Below are 22,506 nucleotides of genomic sequence, written 5' to 3'. Positions count from 1 at the left end.
GTGAAAGTCCACATGTTCATCTAAGCACACTTTCTTGATATCAGTGATATGTTGAAGATAAATGGAGTTTCTGATGATGCAATTCGACTCAGATTATTCCCCTTCTCTTTGAAGGACCGAGTTAGAGAGTGGTTACATTCTTTGCCACCAGGTTCTATCACAACATGGGATGAACTTTCTCAAGCATTTTTAGCTCAATATTTTCCACCAAGCAAGATAGCTAAGCTAAGAAATGTGCTGACTTCTTTCAAACCTAGAGATGATGAGAGCTTATATGAAGCATGGGAGAGGTACAAGGATTTGCAAAGGAGATGTCCACATCATGGGATTCCTAAGTGGATGCTTATTCAACACTTTTACAATGGAGTTTCATCAACTATTAGAAGTACAATTGATGCATCTTCTGGAGATGATCTTATGGAGAAATCTAAAGATGAAGCTTTTACTACTCTAGATAAAATTGCTTATAACAATTACCAGTGGAGTTGTGAGAGGAATGAGATCAAGAAACCAGCTGGAATGTTTAAACTTGATGCCATGAATATGATTAATGCTAAGTTTGATGCTTTAACAAGGAAGATGGACAAGCTAAGCATGAACGTAGATTCTTCAGTTGGAGGTTCTAGTATTACATTAGAAGTTGGAGCTGCAAATGTCAATTGTGCAGCTGATTTTTCTGCACTTAGTCAAGATTTTTCAAGTGAGCAAGTGGATTATGTGGGAAACTACAATCAAAGACCAGGCAATAACCCATTTTTGCAACTTATGATCCAGCATGGAGAAATCACTCAAATTTCTCTTGGGGAGGTAGACAAGGACAACACCAAAATTTAAGCAACCTTCTGGGTATCAACAACATCAGAATTTTCAGCAGAATAGAGGTCCTCCTCCTAGAATTCCTAAACCTCAAAATGCACTTGCTCCACCACAACCACAATAGCCTCTACCACAACAAGCACAACCAGACAAAACAGCTAGACTGGAAACTATGATTGAGACTCTACTTGCAAGCCATCAAAGTCAACAAGATATGATTTCTCAATTAGCATCTAAAGTAGATCAAATGGCAACACATAACAAGATGCTAGAGAATCAAATAGCTCAACAAGCTAGCTCTTCAAACAACAAAGCATTTGGGAAGCTTCCTAGCCAATTAGAAAATTCAAGAGAGCATTGCAAGGCTATTACATTGAGAAGTGGAAAAATATTGGAGAGTGGAGATAAAAAGATTGAAGAGAAAGTTGAAGAAGAGAAAAATAGAGAAGGAGATGAAAAAATTGAAGTTGAAGATAGAATTGAAGCTGAGAAAGAGAGTTCAGTGGAAGAAAAAGGAAGTAAAGAGAGAGAGAGTAAAGAGGAAGAACCTAAATATGTAGCACCTAAAGCCTACATGCCACCTTTACCATTCCCACAAAGGTTCCAGAAAGTAAAGTTGGATAAACAATTTGGGAAGTTTTTAGAGGTATTGAAGTCTTTGCATGTGACTATTCCTTTCACTGATGCCTTAGCACAAATGCCTTCATATGCTAAATTTTTTAAGGAGATTTTGTCTAACAAGAAGAAGTTGAAAGAATTTGAGACCGTAGCTCTCAAAGAAGAAAGCAGTGCTATTTTGCAAAATAAGCTTCCACCCAAACTGAAAGATCCTGGTAGTTTTTCCATACCATGTCACATTGGGGATATCAGTATAGATAAGGCTTTATGTGATCTTGGAGCCAGTGTTAGTCTAATGCCATTGTCTATCTATGAGAAAATGAAGATTGGAGAAATGAAGCCTACCACCATTTCACTACAGTTAGCAGATAGGTCTATTAAATTTCTAATTGGGGTGATTGAGAATGTTCCTCTAAAAGTTGAAACATTTTTCATACCGGTAGATTTTGTAGTATTAGAGATGGAGGAGGATGTACACATTCCTATTATTCTTGGTAGACCTTTCCTTGCTACTGCTGGAGCTGTGATTGATGTAAAGAATAGAAGGCTTACATTAGAAGTTGGGGAAGAAAAAGTTGAATTTAATCTGTTTCAAGCAATGAAAAAGAAAGATGATTCAAATTCATATTTGAGAATTGATGTGATAGATGAAGTGGTCAGAGAAGTGCTCAAAAAGTAACATCCTGAAGATCCCTTAAAAGCTTGTTTGGTTTACAACATCAAAAAGGGGGATGAGATTGAAGAAGCTACAAAATATGCTCAAATTCTGAAAGGAAATCCACCTTTGCCTGTGGCTAGTATTGACAAGATTGGAGATTTGAAGCAAGATACAACTTCATCATCAATTCTTGAAAAAAGTGAAACACCAAAGGTAGAGTTAAAACCTCTTCCAACAAATCTCAGGTATGCTTTTCTTGGTCAAAATTCTACATATCCTGTGATTGTTAGTACTAAACTGAATGATTGTGAAGTTGAAAAATTATTAAGAGTACTTAGAAAGCATAGAAGGATAATTGGTTATACCATTGATGATATTAAAGGAATACATCCTTCTGTGTGCATGCATAGAATTTTATTGGAAAATGATCATAAAGCCTCTAGAGAGTCACAAAGAAGATTGAATCCAAATATGAAAGAGGTTGTGAAAAAACAAATCTTGCAATTGCTTGATACAGGTATCATTTACCCTATTTCTGATAGCAATTGGGTAAGTCCAGTTCATGTTGTACCTAAAAAGGGGAGCATCATAGTAGTGAAAAATGAAAATGATGAACTAATATTGACTAGGACTGTAACTGGATGGAGAATGTGTATAGACTATAGGAAGCTGAATAATGCAACTAGAAATGAACATTTTCCATTACCATTTATAGATCAGATGCTTGAGAGATTAGCTCATCATTCCTATTTTTGCTATTTGGATGGCTATTCAGGATTCTTTCAGATCCCTATTCACTCGGATGATCAGGATAAAACCACCTTCACATTTCCCTTTGGTACCTTTGCATATCGAAGGATGCCATTTGGATTATGTAATGCCCCAGCTATATTTCTGATATGTATGATGTCCATATTTTTTAACATGATTGAGGATATTATGAAAGTTTTTATGGATGATTTTTCTGTGTATGGTAAATCTTTCAATGAACGTTTATCTAACTTGTCTAAAGTTTTGCAGAGATGTGAAGAGTTTAATTTAATTTTAAATTAGGAAAAGTGCCATTTTATGGTACAAGAAGGAATTATTTTGGGACATCTTGTGTCAAACAGGGGTATTGAGGTTGACAAATCAAAGGTAAAAATTATTGAGAAAATGCCACCCCGGACATCTTTGAAAGGAGTGAGGAGTTTCCTGGGGCATACTGGATTTTACAGGAGATTCATCAAGAATTTTTCTAAGACTTCTAAACCTCTTAACAATTTATTGAGTAAAGATATGGAATTTCATTTTGATACTGATTATATGAATGCTTTTTGCAGGATAAAGGAAGCTTTAATATCTGCTCCTATTATGCAGCCACCCGATTGGTCATTACCTTTTGAGTTGATGTGCGATGCTAGTGATGATGCCATTGGGGCTGTTTTGGGACAAAGGAAAGATAAGAAGGTGTATGCAATATATTATGCAAGTAGGACCTTAGATGATGCTCAAATAAGTTACTTTACTACAGAGAAAGAGTTTTTGGTAGTGGTATTCATAGTAGATAAATTCAGGTCCTATCTTGTGGGGTCTAAGGTAATAGTGTACACAGATCATGCAGCTATCAAGTATCTCCTTCAAAAAAAAGAGGCGAAACCGAGGTTAATAAGGTGGGTACTACTCCTTCAAGAGTTTGACTTAGAAATTAAGCACAAGAAAGGAGTAGAAAATGTGGTAGCAGATCATTTGTCTAGATTGAGGCAAGAACAAGGAGATAATTTAGGGAAAGAGCTTCCAATAGATGATTATTTTCTTAATGAGCAGCTGTTGGTAATCATGAGTGCAAAAATCCCTTGGTATGCAGATTTCGTGAACTATTTGGTGTGTAGAATCCTTCCACCTGATCTGGCATGGCAGCAAAAGAAGAAATTTCTTTTCGATGTGAGGGATTATGATTGGGAAGAGCCATTTTTGTTTAAGAGATGTGGAGATGAGCTGATTAGAAGATGTTTAGCTGATGAGGGGATAGGAAATGTTATTAGATATTGTCATTCTTCACTTTATAGGGGTCATATGAGTGTTACAAAGACTGCAGAAAAAGTTCTTCAAGCAGGGTTCTTTTGGCCGCATATATTTAAAAATGTAAGAAAGTTTGTAAATGCATGTGATAGATGTCAAAGGATGAGAAATATCTCAAAAAGAGATGAAATGTCCCTCCAAAACATATTGGAAGTGGAACTATTTGATGTATGGGGCATTGATTTTATGGAACCCTTTCCATCATCCTTTGGATACAAGTACATTTTAGTTGGGGTAGATTATGTGAGCAAAAGGGTTGAAGCTATACCATCTCCAACTAATGATATTAGAGTTGTGATCAAATTCCTTAAGAAGTTTATTTTTACAAGATTTGGAACTCCACGTGCCATTATAAGTGATAAAGGTTCTCATTTTTGCAACCATCAATTTGAGAGATTATTACAAAAATATGGAGTAAAACACAAGGTTGCAATACCCTACCATCCACAAGGAATTTTTGCAACCATCAAATTCCTTTCCATCATCCTTTGGATACAAGTACATTTTAGTTAGGGTAGATTATGTGAGCAAAAGGGTTAAAGCTATACCATCTCAAACTAATGATGTTAGAGTTGTGATCAAATTCCTTAAGAAGTTTATTTTTACAAGATTTGGAACTCCACATGCCATTATAAGTGATAGAGGTTCTCTTTTTTTGCAACCATCAATTTGAGGGATTATTACAAAAATATGGAGTAAAACACAAGGTTGCAATACCCTACCATCCACAAACTAGTGGTCAAGTGAAGATCTCAAATAGAGAGTTGAAAAGAATTCTTGAGAAAACAGTGAATAGTTCAAGGAAAGATTGGTCACTAAAGTTAGATGATGCTCTTTGGGCCTATAGGATAGTTTTTAAAACTTCCATTGGCACCACCCCTTTTAGATTGGTTTATGAGAAAGCTTGTCATTTACCTTTGGAGTTAGAGCATAGAGCATATTGGGCCATAAGGACACTGAATTTTGACTTAAAGATTACAGGAGAAAAAAGAATGTTGCAATTAAATGAACTTGAGGAACTTAGATTGGATGCTTATGAAAATGCCAAGCTTTACAAGGAAAGAACTAAGAGATGACATGATAAGCATATTAGGAGGAAAGAATTTCAAGAAGGGACTGTTGTTCTCTTATATAATTCTAGGTTAAGATTATTTCCCGGAAAATTGAAGTCAAGATGGTCAGGGCCTTATACTGTTACAAAGGTATATCCATATGGAGCTGTGGAGATAGGGAATAAAACCTCAGGTACCTTCAAAGTTAATGGGCAAAGATTAAAATATTATATTGTTGGAGAGCCCACACAAAAGGTTGTAGAGGTTTCATGGCTAAATTCCCTAACTGGGAATGTTTGGGTGATTTGGAGTGGAAGGTCAAGCTTAAGACCCTAAACATGTGCTTCTTGGGAGGCAACCCAAGCGTATCCTTTTATAATTTTCATTTCATTTCATTTTATTATTTACCCTCATTAAACTCAAAAGTGACATTTGCTTATTTTTTGTAGATCACTCACGAAGATTGGGCAAATTGAGACTTAAAGCAAAAAGGGAAAGAATTGAGAGGGAGCAAATATAAAGCAAATTGTTGCATTTATCTAGTCCCTGTGAACAGTAACACTTTTAAACTTGTGCTAAACTGCTAACATTGAAATCCACTTGATAGCACATGTTTAATTTTGTGTCTTGTGTAAATTTTGTCAAACGCAACTTGAATGAGGATCAATTTTTTATATTTAGGATTGATATGAGTTTTATTGAAGTGCAAAAATAGTGTTTGTTGAGTTTTACCTTTTAGTGTATCTATAGTTTTTATAGTTTGTTAGAACAGTATGCATATTGTTATTGTATTTATTATTTCTTGCAATATTATTTTCGAGTTTTGTGGGCTATATGAGATTTGTTTCTCTTTCTTCGATTTGCTCGCAGTTTCATTATTTATGCTCACTGAATATTTCTAGTGACTCAAGAAAGGGTAATATTTTGGGCACGTTACGCTTAATTCTTCCAATCCATTTGGGTGTGAAAAATTTACAACATGCATGGAAATTGACATGAAAGAAGCTATAGGTGCTGTGACTAGAGATCCGCATTATATGCCATGATGTAGATTTGACCTTAGTGAAGCCAAGTACGTTGCCAATATCATACAAGGACCTAAGGCCTGTGAGATGCAATTGAGGCATGTTTGTTATCAGATCATTAATTTTGTAACTATCGCTTGGATTAGGTCATAGGTTCAAATCCTATCTTTTAGAATTAGATAATTTTTCTTTTTAGCTTCTTTGAGAAGGGAAAAAAATCTAGGCACTCTGATTGTTACCAAATAACTTGTTTTATCTCTGTTTTCTTTTTATATATTTCTAGTGTTGATGAGCTTCGGAAACTATTGTCAGATAAGGATGCATACCATCAATTTTTACTTTCAGTTCCCTTGCCATGAAATAAGGGTTGTGCCATCCTGATTTGTCCTTGAGTCAACCGAAGATTATGCGTCTTCTCGCCTCTTGAACATATATGAAAGTTTTGGAAACTAACAAGGACTGGGAACTGTAAATACTAAGTGGTGAATGTTTGCATGCTTTGTTTTCTTTGGGCTGAATAGAATTCAATAATTAAAGATTGGATTGCAATTGCTAAATGCACGGGTAGATATTTCGCGACCTTACTTTTTTTTATGATTCTCATTGGTAATAGTTATCAGAAGTTGGTAGAAAGAGGAAAAATCAAGATTTTGAAATTCCTTCTATTAAATATATTTTGACATGCCCATTACCCAAATGTGGCACATACATACAGTACTCATGCATTTATGTCGGCCTGCACATATGCACTCATAAGAAATCTTTTGACTTCTCTCTATAATCGTTTTTACAACTGCACTTCTGTGAACCATTTAATTGTGATTTACGCATCATACCATGGAATATGGAAAATTTCCTTTTCATTTTAATTGCACTAGGCGGGAGTAGAAAATTATTTGGAAAAATGCATTTCTTGTTGCCTTCATTCTGAAACTTAGTGTTGCCAATTTGTGAGCACTGCGATCACTTCTTTTATCAGATAAGGGATGAACTTCGCCAAGAAACTCTACAGCCGGCTAGTAAGAGGTTTCATGTGTGTATATATATATATATATATATATATATATATATATATATATATATATATATATATATGCATTTTCCCTTATGATGTTCAAATTATTTTGAACTATTAGTGGAGAGAAAAAAGATGTTGAACTTTTATTTATGATGAATGGCGGAGAACTTGGACAAGGAGCCACATATAATGGAGCTAAGGAACCAGGTGAGATCTTGATGCTTTGTCTCATTTTCTCTTTTGTTCGACTTCGTTGTGCACAAAATTTAAAACTGAATTTCTCCTATTTTTTGGTCCATAGTGCAGAATAATACAGACAGCTGAGTTGGCTGCTACCCATGAGAAATTAAATGAACTGGACAGACAGAAAGAAAAGTTTTGAGGTCCTGCTCCCTTGTATCCCTTCTCCAAAGGCTTCAAGGTAAATAATAAAAGTTATCCATCTCCAAGGTTCAGGCTTATGGTAAGATGATATGGAAAATAACCGTTTTGAAGCATGATCAAAATGTTGTGTTTCTCAATTGCAGAAGGAATGAATAAGTTAGAAGAGGAATCTGAAACCCTGCACAGACAACTTCTTGACAAGGAGATAGAACTAGCAGCTTTTATCTAGAAGTACATAAAACGCTGCACAACCTACCACAGATGAGCATTTATCCATCTTGCAGCAAAAACATCAATTGGGTGACCAAAAATTTGAATGGAATACATGAAATGCTTAGAAAGGATGCTGCTCGCTTGTGTATTTAATGTTTTTGCAAGACAATGCACTTTTGATATGTTTATTTGTCATATGATCATATTTTTGTTATGGTTCAACTCTCTAGAGTGTGTTTCAGGCATCACAGATTAAAACCCTTCACCTGGGAGACAATTAAGAGCTGCAATTAGGAACCTGATCCTAATTTATTTTATTAAAAAAATTATTTTATTAAAAATTATTTCACGGAATTGTCTTCTACCATTCATGTAAACACGCATTGCAAGAGATCTTAGTGACCAAAAGTATTTTATGCTATAATTCGTCTTCTCTTATGGTGATCGATGTGCTTCATTCCCTCTGTTTCATGCAAGTATTTTCGAGAAATTATTAGGTGCACCTCCGTTATAGATACAGCTTCTCTCACAATCATGTGAGACCCAATTTTTTAGTGCACCGGGTACGCCTAATAATTAGCCAGTATTTTCATGGTGTAGGAACCATTTGTTATACCTACGTTGATATGTTAATGGATATTAACCATACAAGTGGAGAGTGAAATGCACTTTATGTTTTCACCTGATCATATTGTCAAGTAAATTGTATGCAAATAACCGAAGATATAACTTTCTGCTCATCCAATCTTATTAAAACTTGAATTGCAAAGCTGATGCTCTTCTTAGTACATAATTACGCTAAAGCACATATGAATTACGAGTTTGGTCATCCTAATTCAGCTTTTCTATAAAACAATGCGATGTTCTTTCCTGTTCCTGTTTGCTATGTTGGTTCCCAACTAAATTTTATATAAAATTTTCTTTTGATTATGTAATTATATGCATTGCTAGTTTGTTAAAAATATTTAATAAAATATATATATAATTAAAAATATTTTTTAATTGTAAAAACCAGTAGTAAGTAGCAAGCAGCAAGCCTGCGTTCCAGTTAAAAGGTTTGCCACCCACTGGATTGTTCAGTTGGGTTTTCAGTTGGTTCAGATTGTACAGATATATGAGGACTGTCAAAATCCAAGAGCTGAAATTTTAGTTTTCGAATTGATTATATAGATTACAGGAAAAAACTATAGTCAACTTATCTTATTTAAATTAAACTATCAACTCATAATTTTAACCATTAGCAATTTATTGAATCTTTTTGAATTTTGCAGATCATATCATAATTTTACGATTTTTTTTTAAATTTTATTTCTCAAGTTGAATTTAGTTGTGAAAGAACAAAAAAGGTCACCTAGTTAAATAATGAATATTAAAATTTTAAAATTCGAAACGGACTAAAAAAATTTCAATAAAATATTATGTATACAAGTTAGATATACAAAATATTTTAATAAAAAGATAATGTGAGATCAAAGAAGAATATATAGATCATAGATTAATGTATTCAATCTAATGCATAAGTAATACATTCAGTTTCAGCTATCTTAAAATCTAATGGATAAGTAATACATTCAAGTTCAGCAAAAGCCATCAACTCTGCATAAGCCTCTCAAGACACTGGAACAACACTCTTGCAAACACTCTGAAGGCCATGTGACCTATTACTACATCTGTTGGCTGGAAAAACTGGGTGGAGGCATTGGAAGCCTGCCCACCTAAGCACCAGGAGTGAAATTTGCCATTGTTCCACTGCCACCAGGGGGAGGTGGTGGGGCAGCTGGGGTTCCACCAGGAGGCATAGTCCTGGGACCATTTGTCATGGGAGGCGGAGGAGGGGATAATGATCCAGATATTGGTGGTGGAGGTGGTCTAAATCCTGGTGATAGTCCTTGTGATGGAGGTGGTGGTGGCTAAGACCTTGTGGGACACCGGGAGCTGCTGTGCCATTTGCTGCAGGCGCATACACACACTTGTTAGTTCAGAAATTATGGATCAAACTAAGGGTTTGTTTGTTATTACTGTTGAAACTGCAGTTGAAAAAATTATTTTTTTAAATATACTAATTAAAAAGTATTAAAAAAAATAATTTTAAATTAAATTTAATAGGTTTTAATCGTAAAAATACTAAAATAATAAAATAATTTTTTTAAACTGCTTTTTTTAACGGCATGTAATGATACTTTTATTAAAAAAATAGTTTTAACCTCCCAAACTCAATGTCAAACGAACACTAAGTTCCAATCAACCACAAGTTCATCTGATGTTAAATTAATATATCAATAACATAAATCAGATAAATCAATAAAATATATTAAGAAACCAAGTGAGATTAGTGCCCAAGTGCAGAAATGGGAGCACAGCTCAAAGTATTCCTACTATAAAACTCATATAGGCCACATTTCGTCTAAAGAGCAAGGACTCAAAGACAAAGCCCCCACAAGAAAACAGCTCGATTTTGGAGGCAATGCAAAACTTCATACCATTCATATCCACTAAACAAGTCAATCCTGTTTTTGGCTACCAGTCCCATACAAAAGTCACATTCCAGCAATTAAAAACTTTTAGCTTCAAACAAAAATTAAAAAAAAAAAAAGATAAGAAAAAAATAAGGAGAGAAAATTATGATCGTTTAGATATAAAAAATAACTATGAAATTAAATAGTTAACAGAGTCAAATTATATAAACTAACTAATATGTTTTTTCAAAATATAAGGACTAACTAATTAGTGTCACTGAAATAGAGGAAATAAATAGTAGGTTGACGAATATTGAATAGCAAAAAATTTTATGGAGGAACTAAATAATTTAATCGAAGTTTTTACAAAAATTAAATAATATATAGAAACCAAATAGTTAGTTTTATTAAAATATATAAATTAAATAATAATTTTCCCACGATTAAAACTCATACAAGGGAAACATTCAATTGGGTGATGACAGTGGTGGTGATTGTTGGTATCACCATGGGTGATATGCAGGTGCTTTGTTAGATTATAAAGAAAGGGACTCTCACAACAAACTTAACAATATCAAGCTTCCAAAGGTGGGCAAACCAGGGTAATTCCTTATTTGCAAAACCAATTCTTTTTTTTTTTTTCTCTTTTAATTTTACAGTGTTTTGCTATTATTTTCTCAACCATACACTTTCGCCTTGAGCACGTTCTATTAAATAAAGGTCGATAGCATAGTTTAATTTTTATTTTTAAATGAAAAGGTTAATGACATCCTAACGTTTAAAAAGTTATATCTTACACCTTAATTTTTTTAAATTGAACTTAAGTGAATCTTATAATCCTAATCTGAAAATTAAAGGAGAAATTGTATCAGTTGAAGATGCTACTATATGTGTTTGATATTTTTAAATTTATTAAACTATTAAAATTTAAAAATGAGATAAGATATTTTTGAAGTTGAGGAGATAACTATAATTTTTATAAAAATTAAAATGTTAATTTATACATTAAGTCACAAAAGTCCCAATAATCAAAAGTTAAGACCAATAATCAAAAGTTAAGTTATTAAATTCAAACTCACTCCTCAAGGTTTATTTATCCAAGACAAACCCATGAAGCTTATATTGAAAGGTAATCTTAAGAAGCTTGGACTCACGTGTAATTATGAAATTACTAAATTTTAATTTTTTTTAATAAAATTTGTTGAATTTTAATTTAATTTTATAAAAATTATTATAATAAAAAATTAAAAATTTTTATATTAATTTACTAACTTGTCAATTATTTTATGAATAATATTACCTAAGCAGTAGCTAATGTAAAGGAAAAATAGAGAAAAAAGAGGGATTTGACTGCGAAAGAGGGTAGCGTTTTATGCGTCATAATTTATTTTTTTTAACTAATAAAATAAGATACTTTTATTTATAAAGTAATTGACAGGTATGTAGATTAATTTGAAAACTTTTAATAACAGGTCACAGTTATTTTTATAAAATCAAATTAAAATTTAGTAAATTTTATAAAATCAAATTAAAATTTAATAAATTTTATAAAAAAGTTAAAATTTAATCATTTATTAAAACACTCATAAAATTCAGTAAACACATATATTTGCCCTGACACACTAATTTTACCAATTGGAACCTCCCATTATTGGGTTTGCTAAATGTTACACCAGGCTTTAATTTTGCTTAACAAGTTGTGGACTTGTGGGCACTCCTTTGATGATTGCTATGCAAATTAAAATGGAAAAATAATCCACATTGCTACTGATAGTGTCTAATTGAATTGCTTTTCTTACAATTTTTAAAATGATTACATTTATATTCTAATTGATATTATTATTATTATTTAAATTATTGAGAAATTATTATTTTAAAAAATATTTATTAAAACTTTTAATTTTAAATTAACATATTTTAATCATAAATTTCAAAACAATATAATATTTTTTAATAACATTTAAAATAATAAATTATTTTCACAAATCAATTTTAAATCAACATTTAATCCTTCAACAACAATTTAAAAAAATATTTATTGTGTTCAATTCATTAATTATGTGCTAATATATCTACGAGTTCACTAATTTTTTAAAGATACAACAAAAAAAATTTATTTAATAGTAACACGTATAGAAAGATAAATTCTAAGATTACTTAGTTAAATCTTTGTTTATTGGATGAATTAATAATGGATTATCTAATGACAAAAATAATAAGGAAAATTTACTATTTAATTCTTGAGTTTTGATTGATATTACAACTTAGTCCCTTTATTTTAGAAATTGAATAATTTAATTTATTACTTATACTTCCGTCAAAATGAGTAGTTTTTTTTTTAATATTGCTATTAGTTTAAGTGAAAAAATAAATATATACTTTATTCTATTAAGTAAAATTTACTATTTGGCTCTATATGTTTGAATGGTATTACAACTATATTTTAGAAATTGAATAATTTAGTCTTTTACTTTTATTTCATTTCAATTAAGATTAATTGTTATCAAATAAATTATTTTTTTCTATTATATGAAAAGAATTTAAGAAAAAATTTTATTAAGAACAAAGTTAATAAGAAAAAAAAAAAGAAATTCTAATAATTTCAATAATTATCAAACACATGAACTAAATTGTTCAATTTCTAAAATACAGAGATCAAGTTATAATATCAGTCGAAATTCAGGGACTAACTGTAATAAAGAGTGTATTTATCTTTGCACTTAAACTAATGACAATATTAAATAGAAGAATATTTGATTTTAAGGGAAGTATAAATGAGAGATTAAATTATTTAATTTTTAAAATATACAAATCAAATCATAATATCAATTAAAATTTAAGGATTAAATAATAAATTATTTAAATAATAAATTATAAATAAAGTAAATAAGAAATAAGTTTATTACTTAATTAAAAATGTGTTGTTGGTAGTTTAGAAATTTCGTTGTTAAAATCTTATTTACTAAGGTTTGAAGGTATAAATTTAATTTCTGATAAGTTAGTGATATATTTTTAATTATTAAATTTAAATTATTAAATTTAAAATTTTTAAAAGTGAAAATACATGTGCTCGATAGCATACAATTGACTCAATATACAAAACTAAAAATTAAATAAACTTCGAAAATGGGTTTTGCCATAAACAAACAATAAATTATTTTCAATTAGTTAGCTCAAATAAGTAAACATGACATAGCCACTTATGGTTACATAACATTTGAATGGACCCTTCAGGTGTAACCCATTAGTCCCTTCACCCATTCCCAGTGACCCTTACAGGTTGCCTAATTTCCATTGACATTGGCCCTTCACCTTCTGGCTCGAAATTAAAATTAGATTGAAATTGAATTAATTTAATTTAAAAGCATAATTTAATTAAAATTGGTTTTAAATTAGATTAAAATTTATTAATTTAATTTAATTAAATCTATGTTTTCAAAAATATTAAAAGAATTAACTATTAAATTTGATCAATATAAAAATCAAACCGAATTCGAGGGAGCTAATCCCTCTGAAACAAAATTACTGATTTGGATTCGGGAGACCAATCCTACCCTCGTCTGTTGGCCGGAGCGTGTACATCACGCACTTACCGCCAGTTTGAAAAGACGATACCAAAAGGTGGGGCCCGGAGTTGGAAACAAACATGGGCATTGCGCGAAAACGGCATCGCATGTTCTGTATACAGAGAAGTAAAGAATAACGTTGGTGTCAGGTGTTCCTCTGCAGTTAGCCGTTTTCTTTTGCTTTGTCAAAAAAACAATGTTGATGCCCATTACCTTTCCAACTTTTTCTGCTTTATCTGTCACTCTTCTCGCTTTATATACATAACAACATACATTTCTTTTTCACTGTACTTTTAGGGGGGAGAAACGAAGGCCCAGAAGTCTTGAACATCATTAGAGACAACACATTCACAGGGATTTGAGAGCAAAAGAATTTTTGGTTTGAATTTTCTTTGAAAACCCAGAAACGGGATATAAGAAAAGAGAGACCTTGTTTCTTTGTTCTTTTTTATTTTTTTAATTTTTTTTGGGTTTGGGATTGAATAATGGGATCATCTTCAGGGCAAGGCAGTGGCTTTGATCTCTCATTCAGGATCTTGTTGATCGGTGATTCTGGGGTTGGTAAAAGCAGTCTTCTTGTCAGTTTTATTTCCAGTTCTGTAGAGGATCTTTCTCCCACCATTGGTATTAAAATTCTTATCCATTTCTGTGAATCTCTTTCTCGTTGTCGTTTTACTGTTCCATGGATTCTTAGTTTGCAAGATTGGTGTAATGCTTTTGGATCTCTTTCCAGCTGAAAAGCATCTGACTGGTTGTAAAACATGACAGGGTTTTTGATGGTTTTAGCTTATTTTAGTTGCTCTTCGTTTTTTATTCGTGATGAAATGTGTATCAGTGAGCAAATGTCTTTCTGTGAACTTTGTATCTACAAAAAAAGGAAAAATTAAAGGAGAGTTGTGTGATTGCTTCATTTAATTTGGATTGATTAACACAGATGAAATGTTCACTTCTCTAATATGATTATTCATTGTGTCAAGGTGTGGATTTTAAGGTCAAGCAGCTAATGGTAGGTGGGAAGCGATTGAAGCTTACAATTTGGGATACCGGTATGCCATTTGCCATCTTATTCATTGCCCATTGAATATTTATTTATTTATTTTTTTTGGTTTCTACTTTTTTCCTCATAAGTGAGTGATGAAGCCTGCATTGTCAAAATATTTTCAAATATTTTTTACCAGTATGTAAGTTTGCCATCAATGCAACAGTGGGATACTCAAAGTAAATCAAAAGTGTGAGGAACTGTTCAGTCAAAAGAAGTCAGAGGGTGGGTTGTGACCACTTCACTTTTTCCAACTCCTTTAGAGACAATTGTTTTGAGTTTAATATATCAGATCCACTTAACTATGCTAGTTTGTTTTGGCTCAAAATATATTAACAACCTTTTGGTCTACTAAATTTAATATGCAAATTTTTGAAGGTTTTTTTTTTTTGGAAATAAATTACAAGGATGGTTATGTTAGTTCCTGTTTATTTTAATAGTAATAACCTTGTCATTCATGCTGGTGCCTACTTCTTTCCTTATCTTTTGTCCTCCTTTTCTTTGAGACTGGAAATTTATTATGCATGACTGATTTGTAAAATCACTATGTATTTTGTAGCTGGACAGGAGAGATTCAGAACATTAACAAGCTCTTACTATAGAAATGCACAAGGAATCATTCTTGGTATGCTACCTACATTATAAATTCAGGTTGAGAATATGGTATTTGTTGCAATTCATGAATTATCATGGCTTGGTGTTAGCACTAATTCCTTGTAGATGTAGGGTCAAAGAACCATGTGAAGTAACAATATTAGAACATAGCTCTAGCATCAAGTTGATTTTTGAGATGATGCCAATTAATGAAAATATTGTATATTGGCATATATTATGTTGAATATAAATAATGTTGTTGCCATGTCAGATATGGAGAATGCTTTACAGAGTGCTTCTGCTTATAGTTCTTTCTACTTTTGCAGGATATGCCATATTAATTTAAATCAATGCTTATAGATATGATTCTTATCTCAATACCTTTGGCATCAATACTTTTCACAAAAACTAAAAGAAAATGAAAAAAAAGAAGGTTTGTGGGATTAGCTTGCAGGAATCAGGGAACTGCTTTTCTATTATTCTACTCATTTATGGGCATCTGATTGTTCACACTTGGACATTGTTCTGCTTGGCTGGATTAGTGCTTTGTTGACATGAAACTGATGTTGATAATTTTGGTCATAGATATGCTACTAGCTAAAATTTCCACTATTGTTCTGCCATAGAAAGTCATTGCTGGATTATGTTTGTAACATGTTTTGAAGTATGCATGCATACTCAAAGAATAATCAGCTGTTTGCTTTTATTGCAGTTTATGATGTGACACGGAGAGAAACCTTTACAAACTTATCAGATGTGTGGGCTAAAGAAGTTGACCTCCACTGCACGAACAAGGACTGTGTGAAGATGCTTGTTGGAAATAAAGTCGATATAGTACGTTTTAATTCTTTGTTGAATAGTGTAAATACATGGAAGACTAATAAATCATTTAATGAAGTTTTTTGCTCAGCAAATCATTTAATGAAGTTTTCACTTGGAGTCCGTTTGAACTCATTTTCAATATATCTTACTTTGGCAGAATGTCCTATTGCCCTGTAATTTTTGTCACACGACTCCTCTGCATACTCTGCAGCATTATTGCCCTTACATTGAAATGCAACAACTTGTGCTTGGACGGTTGGATGTATAATTTGTGGTTCCACATCCTGTCTATCATCTCCATGTAAACTCAACCATGTGAGAATTGAGTCAGTCAGTGCCTGCTGAAATTTGCTAAGAAATTTAGAAGACTTGCAAATTTGAATGTCTTATGCATCCCCTTTTTGACTAGTTGCCTTTGGGATGAAAGAAGTTCATTTCTGTTCATTTTTCTTTAAGTCTTCATATTGCATTTTTGATATCTCTTTCTGGTATATTGAACCAGTAACATAGATGGTAATTTGCATTTACAAATGTATACCTGGAAAAAAATTTTCCCTACCTGTTTTAGACGCATAGGTTGCTAAGTTGCAAACTTTCTTTTTTTATTTCTTCATTCATGCGATAAAATTACCTGAGAAGGGAAAAAATGGAAAGTGCTTGAGAAAGGAAAAAAGGGTGAAAAGTGAGCCTTTTCTCCTGTTTATTCTTATTTAATGGCATTATTGTTCTATTTGTATGTGATTTCAGGAGTCTGAAGGGGTTGTAAGGAGAGAAGAGGGAAACGCTCTTGCAAAAGTGCATGGATGTACATTTCTTGAATGTAGTGCTAAAACTAGACAAAATGTGGAGAAATGCTTTGAAGAACTGGCACTCAAGGTACTCTTTTCAGATAACATAAAATGTATGCTAACAGTAGCATGTTTACATATGGAATGCAAGGAATTTTATGATATGATCTCGACAATTATTTTTGCAACTCTTTTGAAAAGAATAAGTTATTTATCCTAACTACTTAAATTGTCTTAGCAGAATTAAAGAATTGTCACGATTAAAGAATTTGGCAAAACATGATGCTACTATAGTATTAAAGTTGTATACATTATTCAGATTATACAGATAAGAGATAAATTTGCTGTTACTACTTCCCATTTCTGACTGACATTCCAGGATTTGCCTTACAGATAATGGAAGTTCCTAGTCTTTTGGAAGAAGGATCTACTGCAGTGAAGAGAAATATTTTAAAGCAGAAACAGGAAAACCAAGCACCTCCTTCCAGATCTAGTGGTTGTTGCTCTTCATAAGCTGCAAGAAGAAGATGGCATGCACAATGAGTTCCACTCAACACATCATGAACAGATCATGCATATGAAAATTGCTTTCCTGTGTTCTTTTACTGCTACTATTGATGCGGTCACGAAGTTGCCTTCTTTCACTTGTATCATCATCATCATCATCATCATCATCATCATCATCATCATTCTGGGAATACAGGCACTCAAATAATATCCATTAGCTTTTGTATAGTTGTTTGCCTTTGTTTTTGTTGGTCAATATTCACTCATGTTGGAAGAACATAATTTATTCTATTCTGTTGGTTTAAGTTAATATGCTTTTTCTATCCTCATTTCTTTTGTGTCCGCGACTTTCAAGTGGCAACCATAACTTTGCATATATTTCATGAAAAGACCCTTCTTGCAGTGACGGAAAGAATGCTTCTATGCATGAGCAGGTGTGAACAAGGTTCATATCTATAACTATATAATAAATATAAATAAATAAATAAATAAAATAAAGTTGGTCTCCAAAACAAGTTCACAAAAAGTTGATAAAGTGGTACAGTATTAGATTTTTTTTTCCATTTGCCAATTTTACCCTTACTTTGTTATGACCACTATTTAATATATGACCTTTTAGTTTCTTTATACTTAATATTTTTGTTCATTTTTATCATTAATAATAACTTAATATGTATATATTAAATTAAATAAAATTCGTTAATAATAATAATTATTATAATATATAGTGTATATTTTTCTCATTAATAATGATTAATATGTATATATTAGATAAAATTTATTGACTTACTAAATTTGTAGTCATATTATTATCACTAATCACTTATTATCAATTTTTTTAGTTCTTAAAATAACATCTATATAGATATTATAAGACTAAATTATGGAATAATATCACAACATAAAATTGAGTTATGATAGGAAGATAAATAGGCATATGACAAATAAAATAAAAAATAATTAATGAATATAACAATGGCATGTAAAAAGTCATTGTCACATGTATATAATCATAAATGAATGCCATGTAAATTATTATTGAAAAAATAATTTTACGAAATTTTAGTAGCAAAAAAAATTCAATATAAATTTGACATTATTATAAATCTCTATCATTAGAACTTGAAAGTTATAGTAAAAAAAAAAGTATGTGAAGATAATGAATAAGAAACTAACTTCCAAATCTTTTTTTTAGTAGAGAGGTTGGGGGAGTGAGAATGAGAAGTAATTAGCCAACTAAGATAGACTTGATTGATCTGTACGAGGGAATCCCATACCATGAACGCTTCCATGATTTCTGATGTTGAAAATGGAATCCTTCATGATGCACTATGAGCTGTGTCATAATTAGAAATTTTAAAATTCAAATTTGATAGTTTTCCTTTTTTTTTTAATTTTTATGATTTTTTTGGCTTTTAAAAGTCCGAGAATAAGAGTCCCAATTCTTTCTATTTATTTATTTTGATATTTATCACTTTTAAGATGAAAATTTTCATATTATATAGTTTATTAATTATTACTCTCTTCATTTAATTTTTACTAATTAAAAAAATATATAATGCATTAAAAAAATAAAGTAATCCTTCCACCTAATCTCTCTATGACCATGAAAATGGCCCGTCACCTCAAGATCATGAGATGCCATGACTGCGTCTTGTTTCTCTTCTCTTTCGATGAACTCTTTATAAACATAATTAACAAAATCCCGTGTTGGGGTAATTATATGTTTGCATCCAAAGAAAGAGATCGCTTAAGAGAATCTATATCAAAGCATGGTATAAACATTATTAGGAATCTAGTAGAAAAAACGAGCTCAAAAGAAGAAATATTGATGCCATTTCCCTTTCTATGTATTATTCTCTTCTCTTTCGATCTCTCTATAAATATGAAAACAAATTCTGCGTTGGAGTAAAGAATTAGTAGTTTCCATCCAAAGATAAAGCTCGAGAGCTAAAGTTTCTTTCTTGGATTGAGTAATTAATTATGGGATCATCTTCAGGGCAAAGCAGGAAGTATGATCACTCATTCAAGATCATTATGGTAGGTGATAGTGGAGTTGGCAAAAGCACTCTTCTTCTCAGTTTCATTTCTGATGCTTTTACAGAGCTTGATCCCACCATTGGTACTTGCTTCATTCATTTTTCACACTTGATTTCCTGCACGTTGATTATTAATTAGAATTTAATTATACTTTCATACTTAGTATGATAATATGTTGAGGTTTCTAATTATATGATGTTTTGTCTCAAGGTGTGGATATGAAGATCAAGTATATAAAAGTAGGTGGCAAGGAATTGAAGCTTACAATTTGGGACACTGGTATTTATATTTCCACTTGAAAATTTTAAATAAAATTAATTTATATCTATATTTATGAATAATAATTGTCAAAAATTCTTAATTTTAGAACTGATGGGTATAAATAATTAAAAATACAATCAAATAAATTGCCTATAATTTTAATGCATCTAATTATTTCTATCTTTTTCTTAGTTATATTTTTTATATTAAATAAAAATTATTGGTCTTATTAAATTTATGATCATATTATTATTATGAATAACTTTTTTTTTTAATTCTTAACATAATATCTATATATATATATTATAATACTGAGTTACGAAATAAAAGCATAATATAAAACTGAGTTATAATAGAAGCTAATGAAAAATAAAATAAAAAATAATTAATGAACATACATGAATTATGAATGAATACCAAGTAAAATCACTATTGAAAAAATAATTCTACTAAATTTTAATAGCAATGCTCAGATAAGTGTCTAGTTAATTATAATAACAATAATTTGTTTCATTGCTGCCTGCATATTCTTTCAATTATCCTAGGAAAAAGGAATTTGTAAATATTTTGCACTGCATGATTGATTTGCAAAATCATGATCGTGTGCTTCTTTCATGCAGCTGGCCAAGAGAGGAACAGAACAATAACAGACCCTTTTTATAGGGGTGCCGACGGGATCATTTTTGGTATATATACATGCTTCCAATATTACTACAAATTTATAAATATGCTTTGGCTTTGGTTTTATTCTTTTAATCTTTATCATGATAACTTTGAAAATAAAAAATTGTAGAACCAATTCTGGTTCCTGCTTAATCAATCTTGCAGGCAGCTAGAGCTTTTGCTATTACAGTCATTTAATTTACCGCATGCTCTGTTATTATTATTCAATCAGAAAGAAGTTTTCACATTAGTATTTGTTGTTATCACAGTTTATGATGTGACACAGAAAAGATCCTTTACCAGCATAACAAGCTTCTGGACTAAAGAAGTAGAACAACGCTCCCCAAAGAAGGATTGCGTCAAGATATTAGTTGGAAATAAAGTTGATAAAGTAAATTTTCATAAACTTCTACTTGTTTGATTGAGAACAATTAGAGATTGGTTGCAAATAATCATTTCACACTACAACAAATTAAGACTTTGACATTAGGCCTTATACATACCGTTTAAAATTTAAAACATATTATTAATAAAAATTATCAGTAAGCATCTAATAATATGCATAAATTTTATAACTTAAAATTTTTAATACTTATATATTAATTTACAATACTATTATACACGATGTTATATATATATATATATATATATATATATATATACTATCTTGATTATGGGAGAGCAGATTTCGGTTTAAACCGAAAAATCAAACCGAATCGAGTCAATTTGGTTCAATCGATTCGGTTTTAAAAATCAGTCGGTTCGGTTTGATTTATAAATTTTGATAATTTCTGTTAATTAGTATGGTTCGGTTATTTTCATAAAAAAAATCGAACCAAACCGAAATTACTAATATATATATATATATATATCAAGGAAACCTAAGATTTTTTAGTTTTGATTTCTAAGTTTTTTTTTATGTTTTTGTTATTGAGATTTAATGTTGAAAATATGAAATTTTACAAAATTCGGTTTGATCGGTTTAAAATCGAACTGAATTGATATTTATCGGTTTGATTCGGTTCGATTTTCTCTTAATAATTGGTTTGGTTTTTAAAATTTTTTATTTTCGATTTTCGGTTTTATCGGTTTGGTTCGGTTTCAAACCGAACCAACCATTTTCACACCCCTAATCTTGATATCTGAATACGTTATTTTAATGTTATTTATTACTTTCATATCATGCATAAAATGATGTTTAAAAAAATGTTATCAAAGCCTATATTTGTTATAGTGTCAGGAGTCTCAAAAAGAAGTAAGTACTGAAGAAGGAATGGCTTTGGCAAAACAGCATGGATTTTTATTTTTTGAATCGAGTGCTAAAACTCAAGAAAATGTGAAGAAATGCTTTCAAGAACTGGCACTCAAGGTACGTACTCTAGCAACAAACCATTAGTTTTTTTTCTTTTTTTTCTAATTTATTAGACTCCAATTAGAGTTTGAATTCAAAATTTTATATTTCTAAATATAATTTCAATATCATTGAATCAAAATTTATTGTTTAACTGATTAATTTATGAGACTGTCGGATATTACTCTTAATTATTTTCCTTATAGATGTTGGAGCAATTACAAAAGCAAAGGCAGGAGGAATTAGAGAAGAAAAGGAAAGAGGAAGAAGAAAAGAAACAACGAGAGACACCAAAGAATAAACCACCAGAGCAAGAGGAACCTAAACCTAAACCCGAATCTAAATCTACAACTGAATCCCAACCATCTTCATACACTGGAGTGCCAGGTGGTGGCAGCGGTGGAGGTAAAGGTGGCTGTTGTTAAAAATCTGAGTTATTTAGTTATTGTTTAAATCCGATCTATCATAAACCAATGACAGAATATATATATAGTAATATTCATATGTAAAATAAGTGGAATCTACTTGCTTGTATTTTAAATCATGATGAATTAAGTTTTGCAAACCTTTTATA

General features: G+C 31.1%; 3 protein-coding genes, 1 non-coding gene and 1 pseudogene across 4 annotated transcripts; 3 read left to right on the top strand and 2 right to left on the bottom strand.

Moving 5' to 3' along the window:
* Positions 1-222: 222 nt before the first annotated feature.
* On the bottom strand, positions 223-329 carry LOC131179015 (small nucleolar RNA R71). Its single transcript, XR_009148022.1, has one exon. It is a non-coding gene; the product is annotated as a small nucleolar RNA R71 (small nucleolar RNA).
* Positions 330-579: 250 nt separating this feature from the next.
* LOC131178801 (vacuolar protein-sorting-associated protein 37 homolog 1-like) lies at positions 580-7,861 on the top strand (annotated as a pseudogene).
* Positions 7,862-9,560: 1,699 nt separating this feature from the next.
* Positions 9,561-14,077, bottom strand: LOC110669155 (uncharacterized). Its single transcript, XM_021830660.2, has 2 exons — positions 13,895-14,077; positions 9,561-9,755 (listed from the first exon to the last, which is right to left on the bottom strand). The coding sequence occupies exons 1-2, from the start codon at positions 14,075-14,077 to the stop codon at positions 9,561-9,563; spliced, it is 378 nt and encodes a 125-aa protein (XP_021686352.2).
* Positions 14,078-14,090: 13 nt separating this feature from the next.
* Positions 14,091-17,940, top strand: LOC110669163 (ras-related protein RABC2a). Its single transcript, XM_021830669.2, has 6 exons — positions 14,091-14,491; positions 14,845-14,913; positions 15,466-15,531; positions 16,213-16,334; positions 17,070-17,198; positions 17,504-17,940. Exons 1-6 carry the CDS (start codon positions 14,353-14,355, stop codon positions 17,621-17,623), a joined length of 645 nt encoding a protein of 214 aa, XP_021686361.2. The 5' UTR covers positions 14,091-14,352; the 3' UTR covers positions 17,624-17,940.
* Positions 17,941-19,514: 1,574 nt separating this feature from the next.
* On the top strand, positions 19,515-22,506 carry LOC110669166 (ras-related protein RABC2b). The gene is made up of 6 exons (XM_021830672.2): positions 19,515-19,739; positions 19,868-19,936; positions 20,539-20,604; positions 20,851-20,972; positions 21,816-21,950; positions 22,139-22,506. Exons 1-6 carry the CDS (start codon positions 19,601-19,603, stop codon positions 22,355-22,357), a joined length of 750 nt encoding a protein of 249 aa, XP_021686364.2. The 5' UTR covers positions 19,515-19,600; the 3' UTR covers positions 22,358-22,506.

The sequence above is a fragment of the Hevea brasiliensis genome, chromosome 3 (genome assembly GCF_030052815.1).
Source record: "Hevea brasiliensis isolate MT/VB/25A 57/8 chromosome 3, ASM3005281v1, whole genome shotgun sequence".
Classification (NCBI taxonomy): domain Eukaryota; kingdom Viridiplantae; phylum Streptophyta; class Magnoliopsida; order Malpighiales; family Euphorbiaceae; genus Hevea; species Hevea brasiliensis.
Note: the sequence above shows the minus strand (reverse complement) of the source record. Positions and strands in the feature narration are given on the sequence as shown.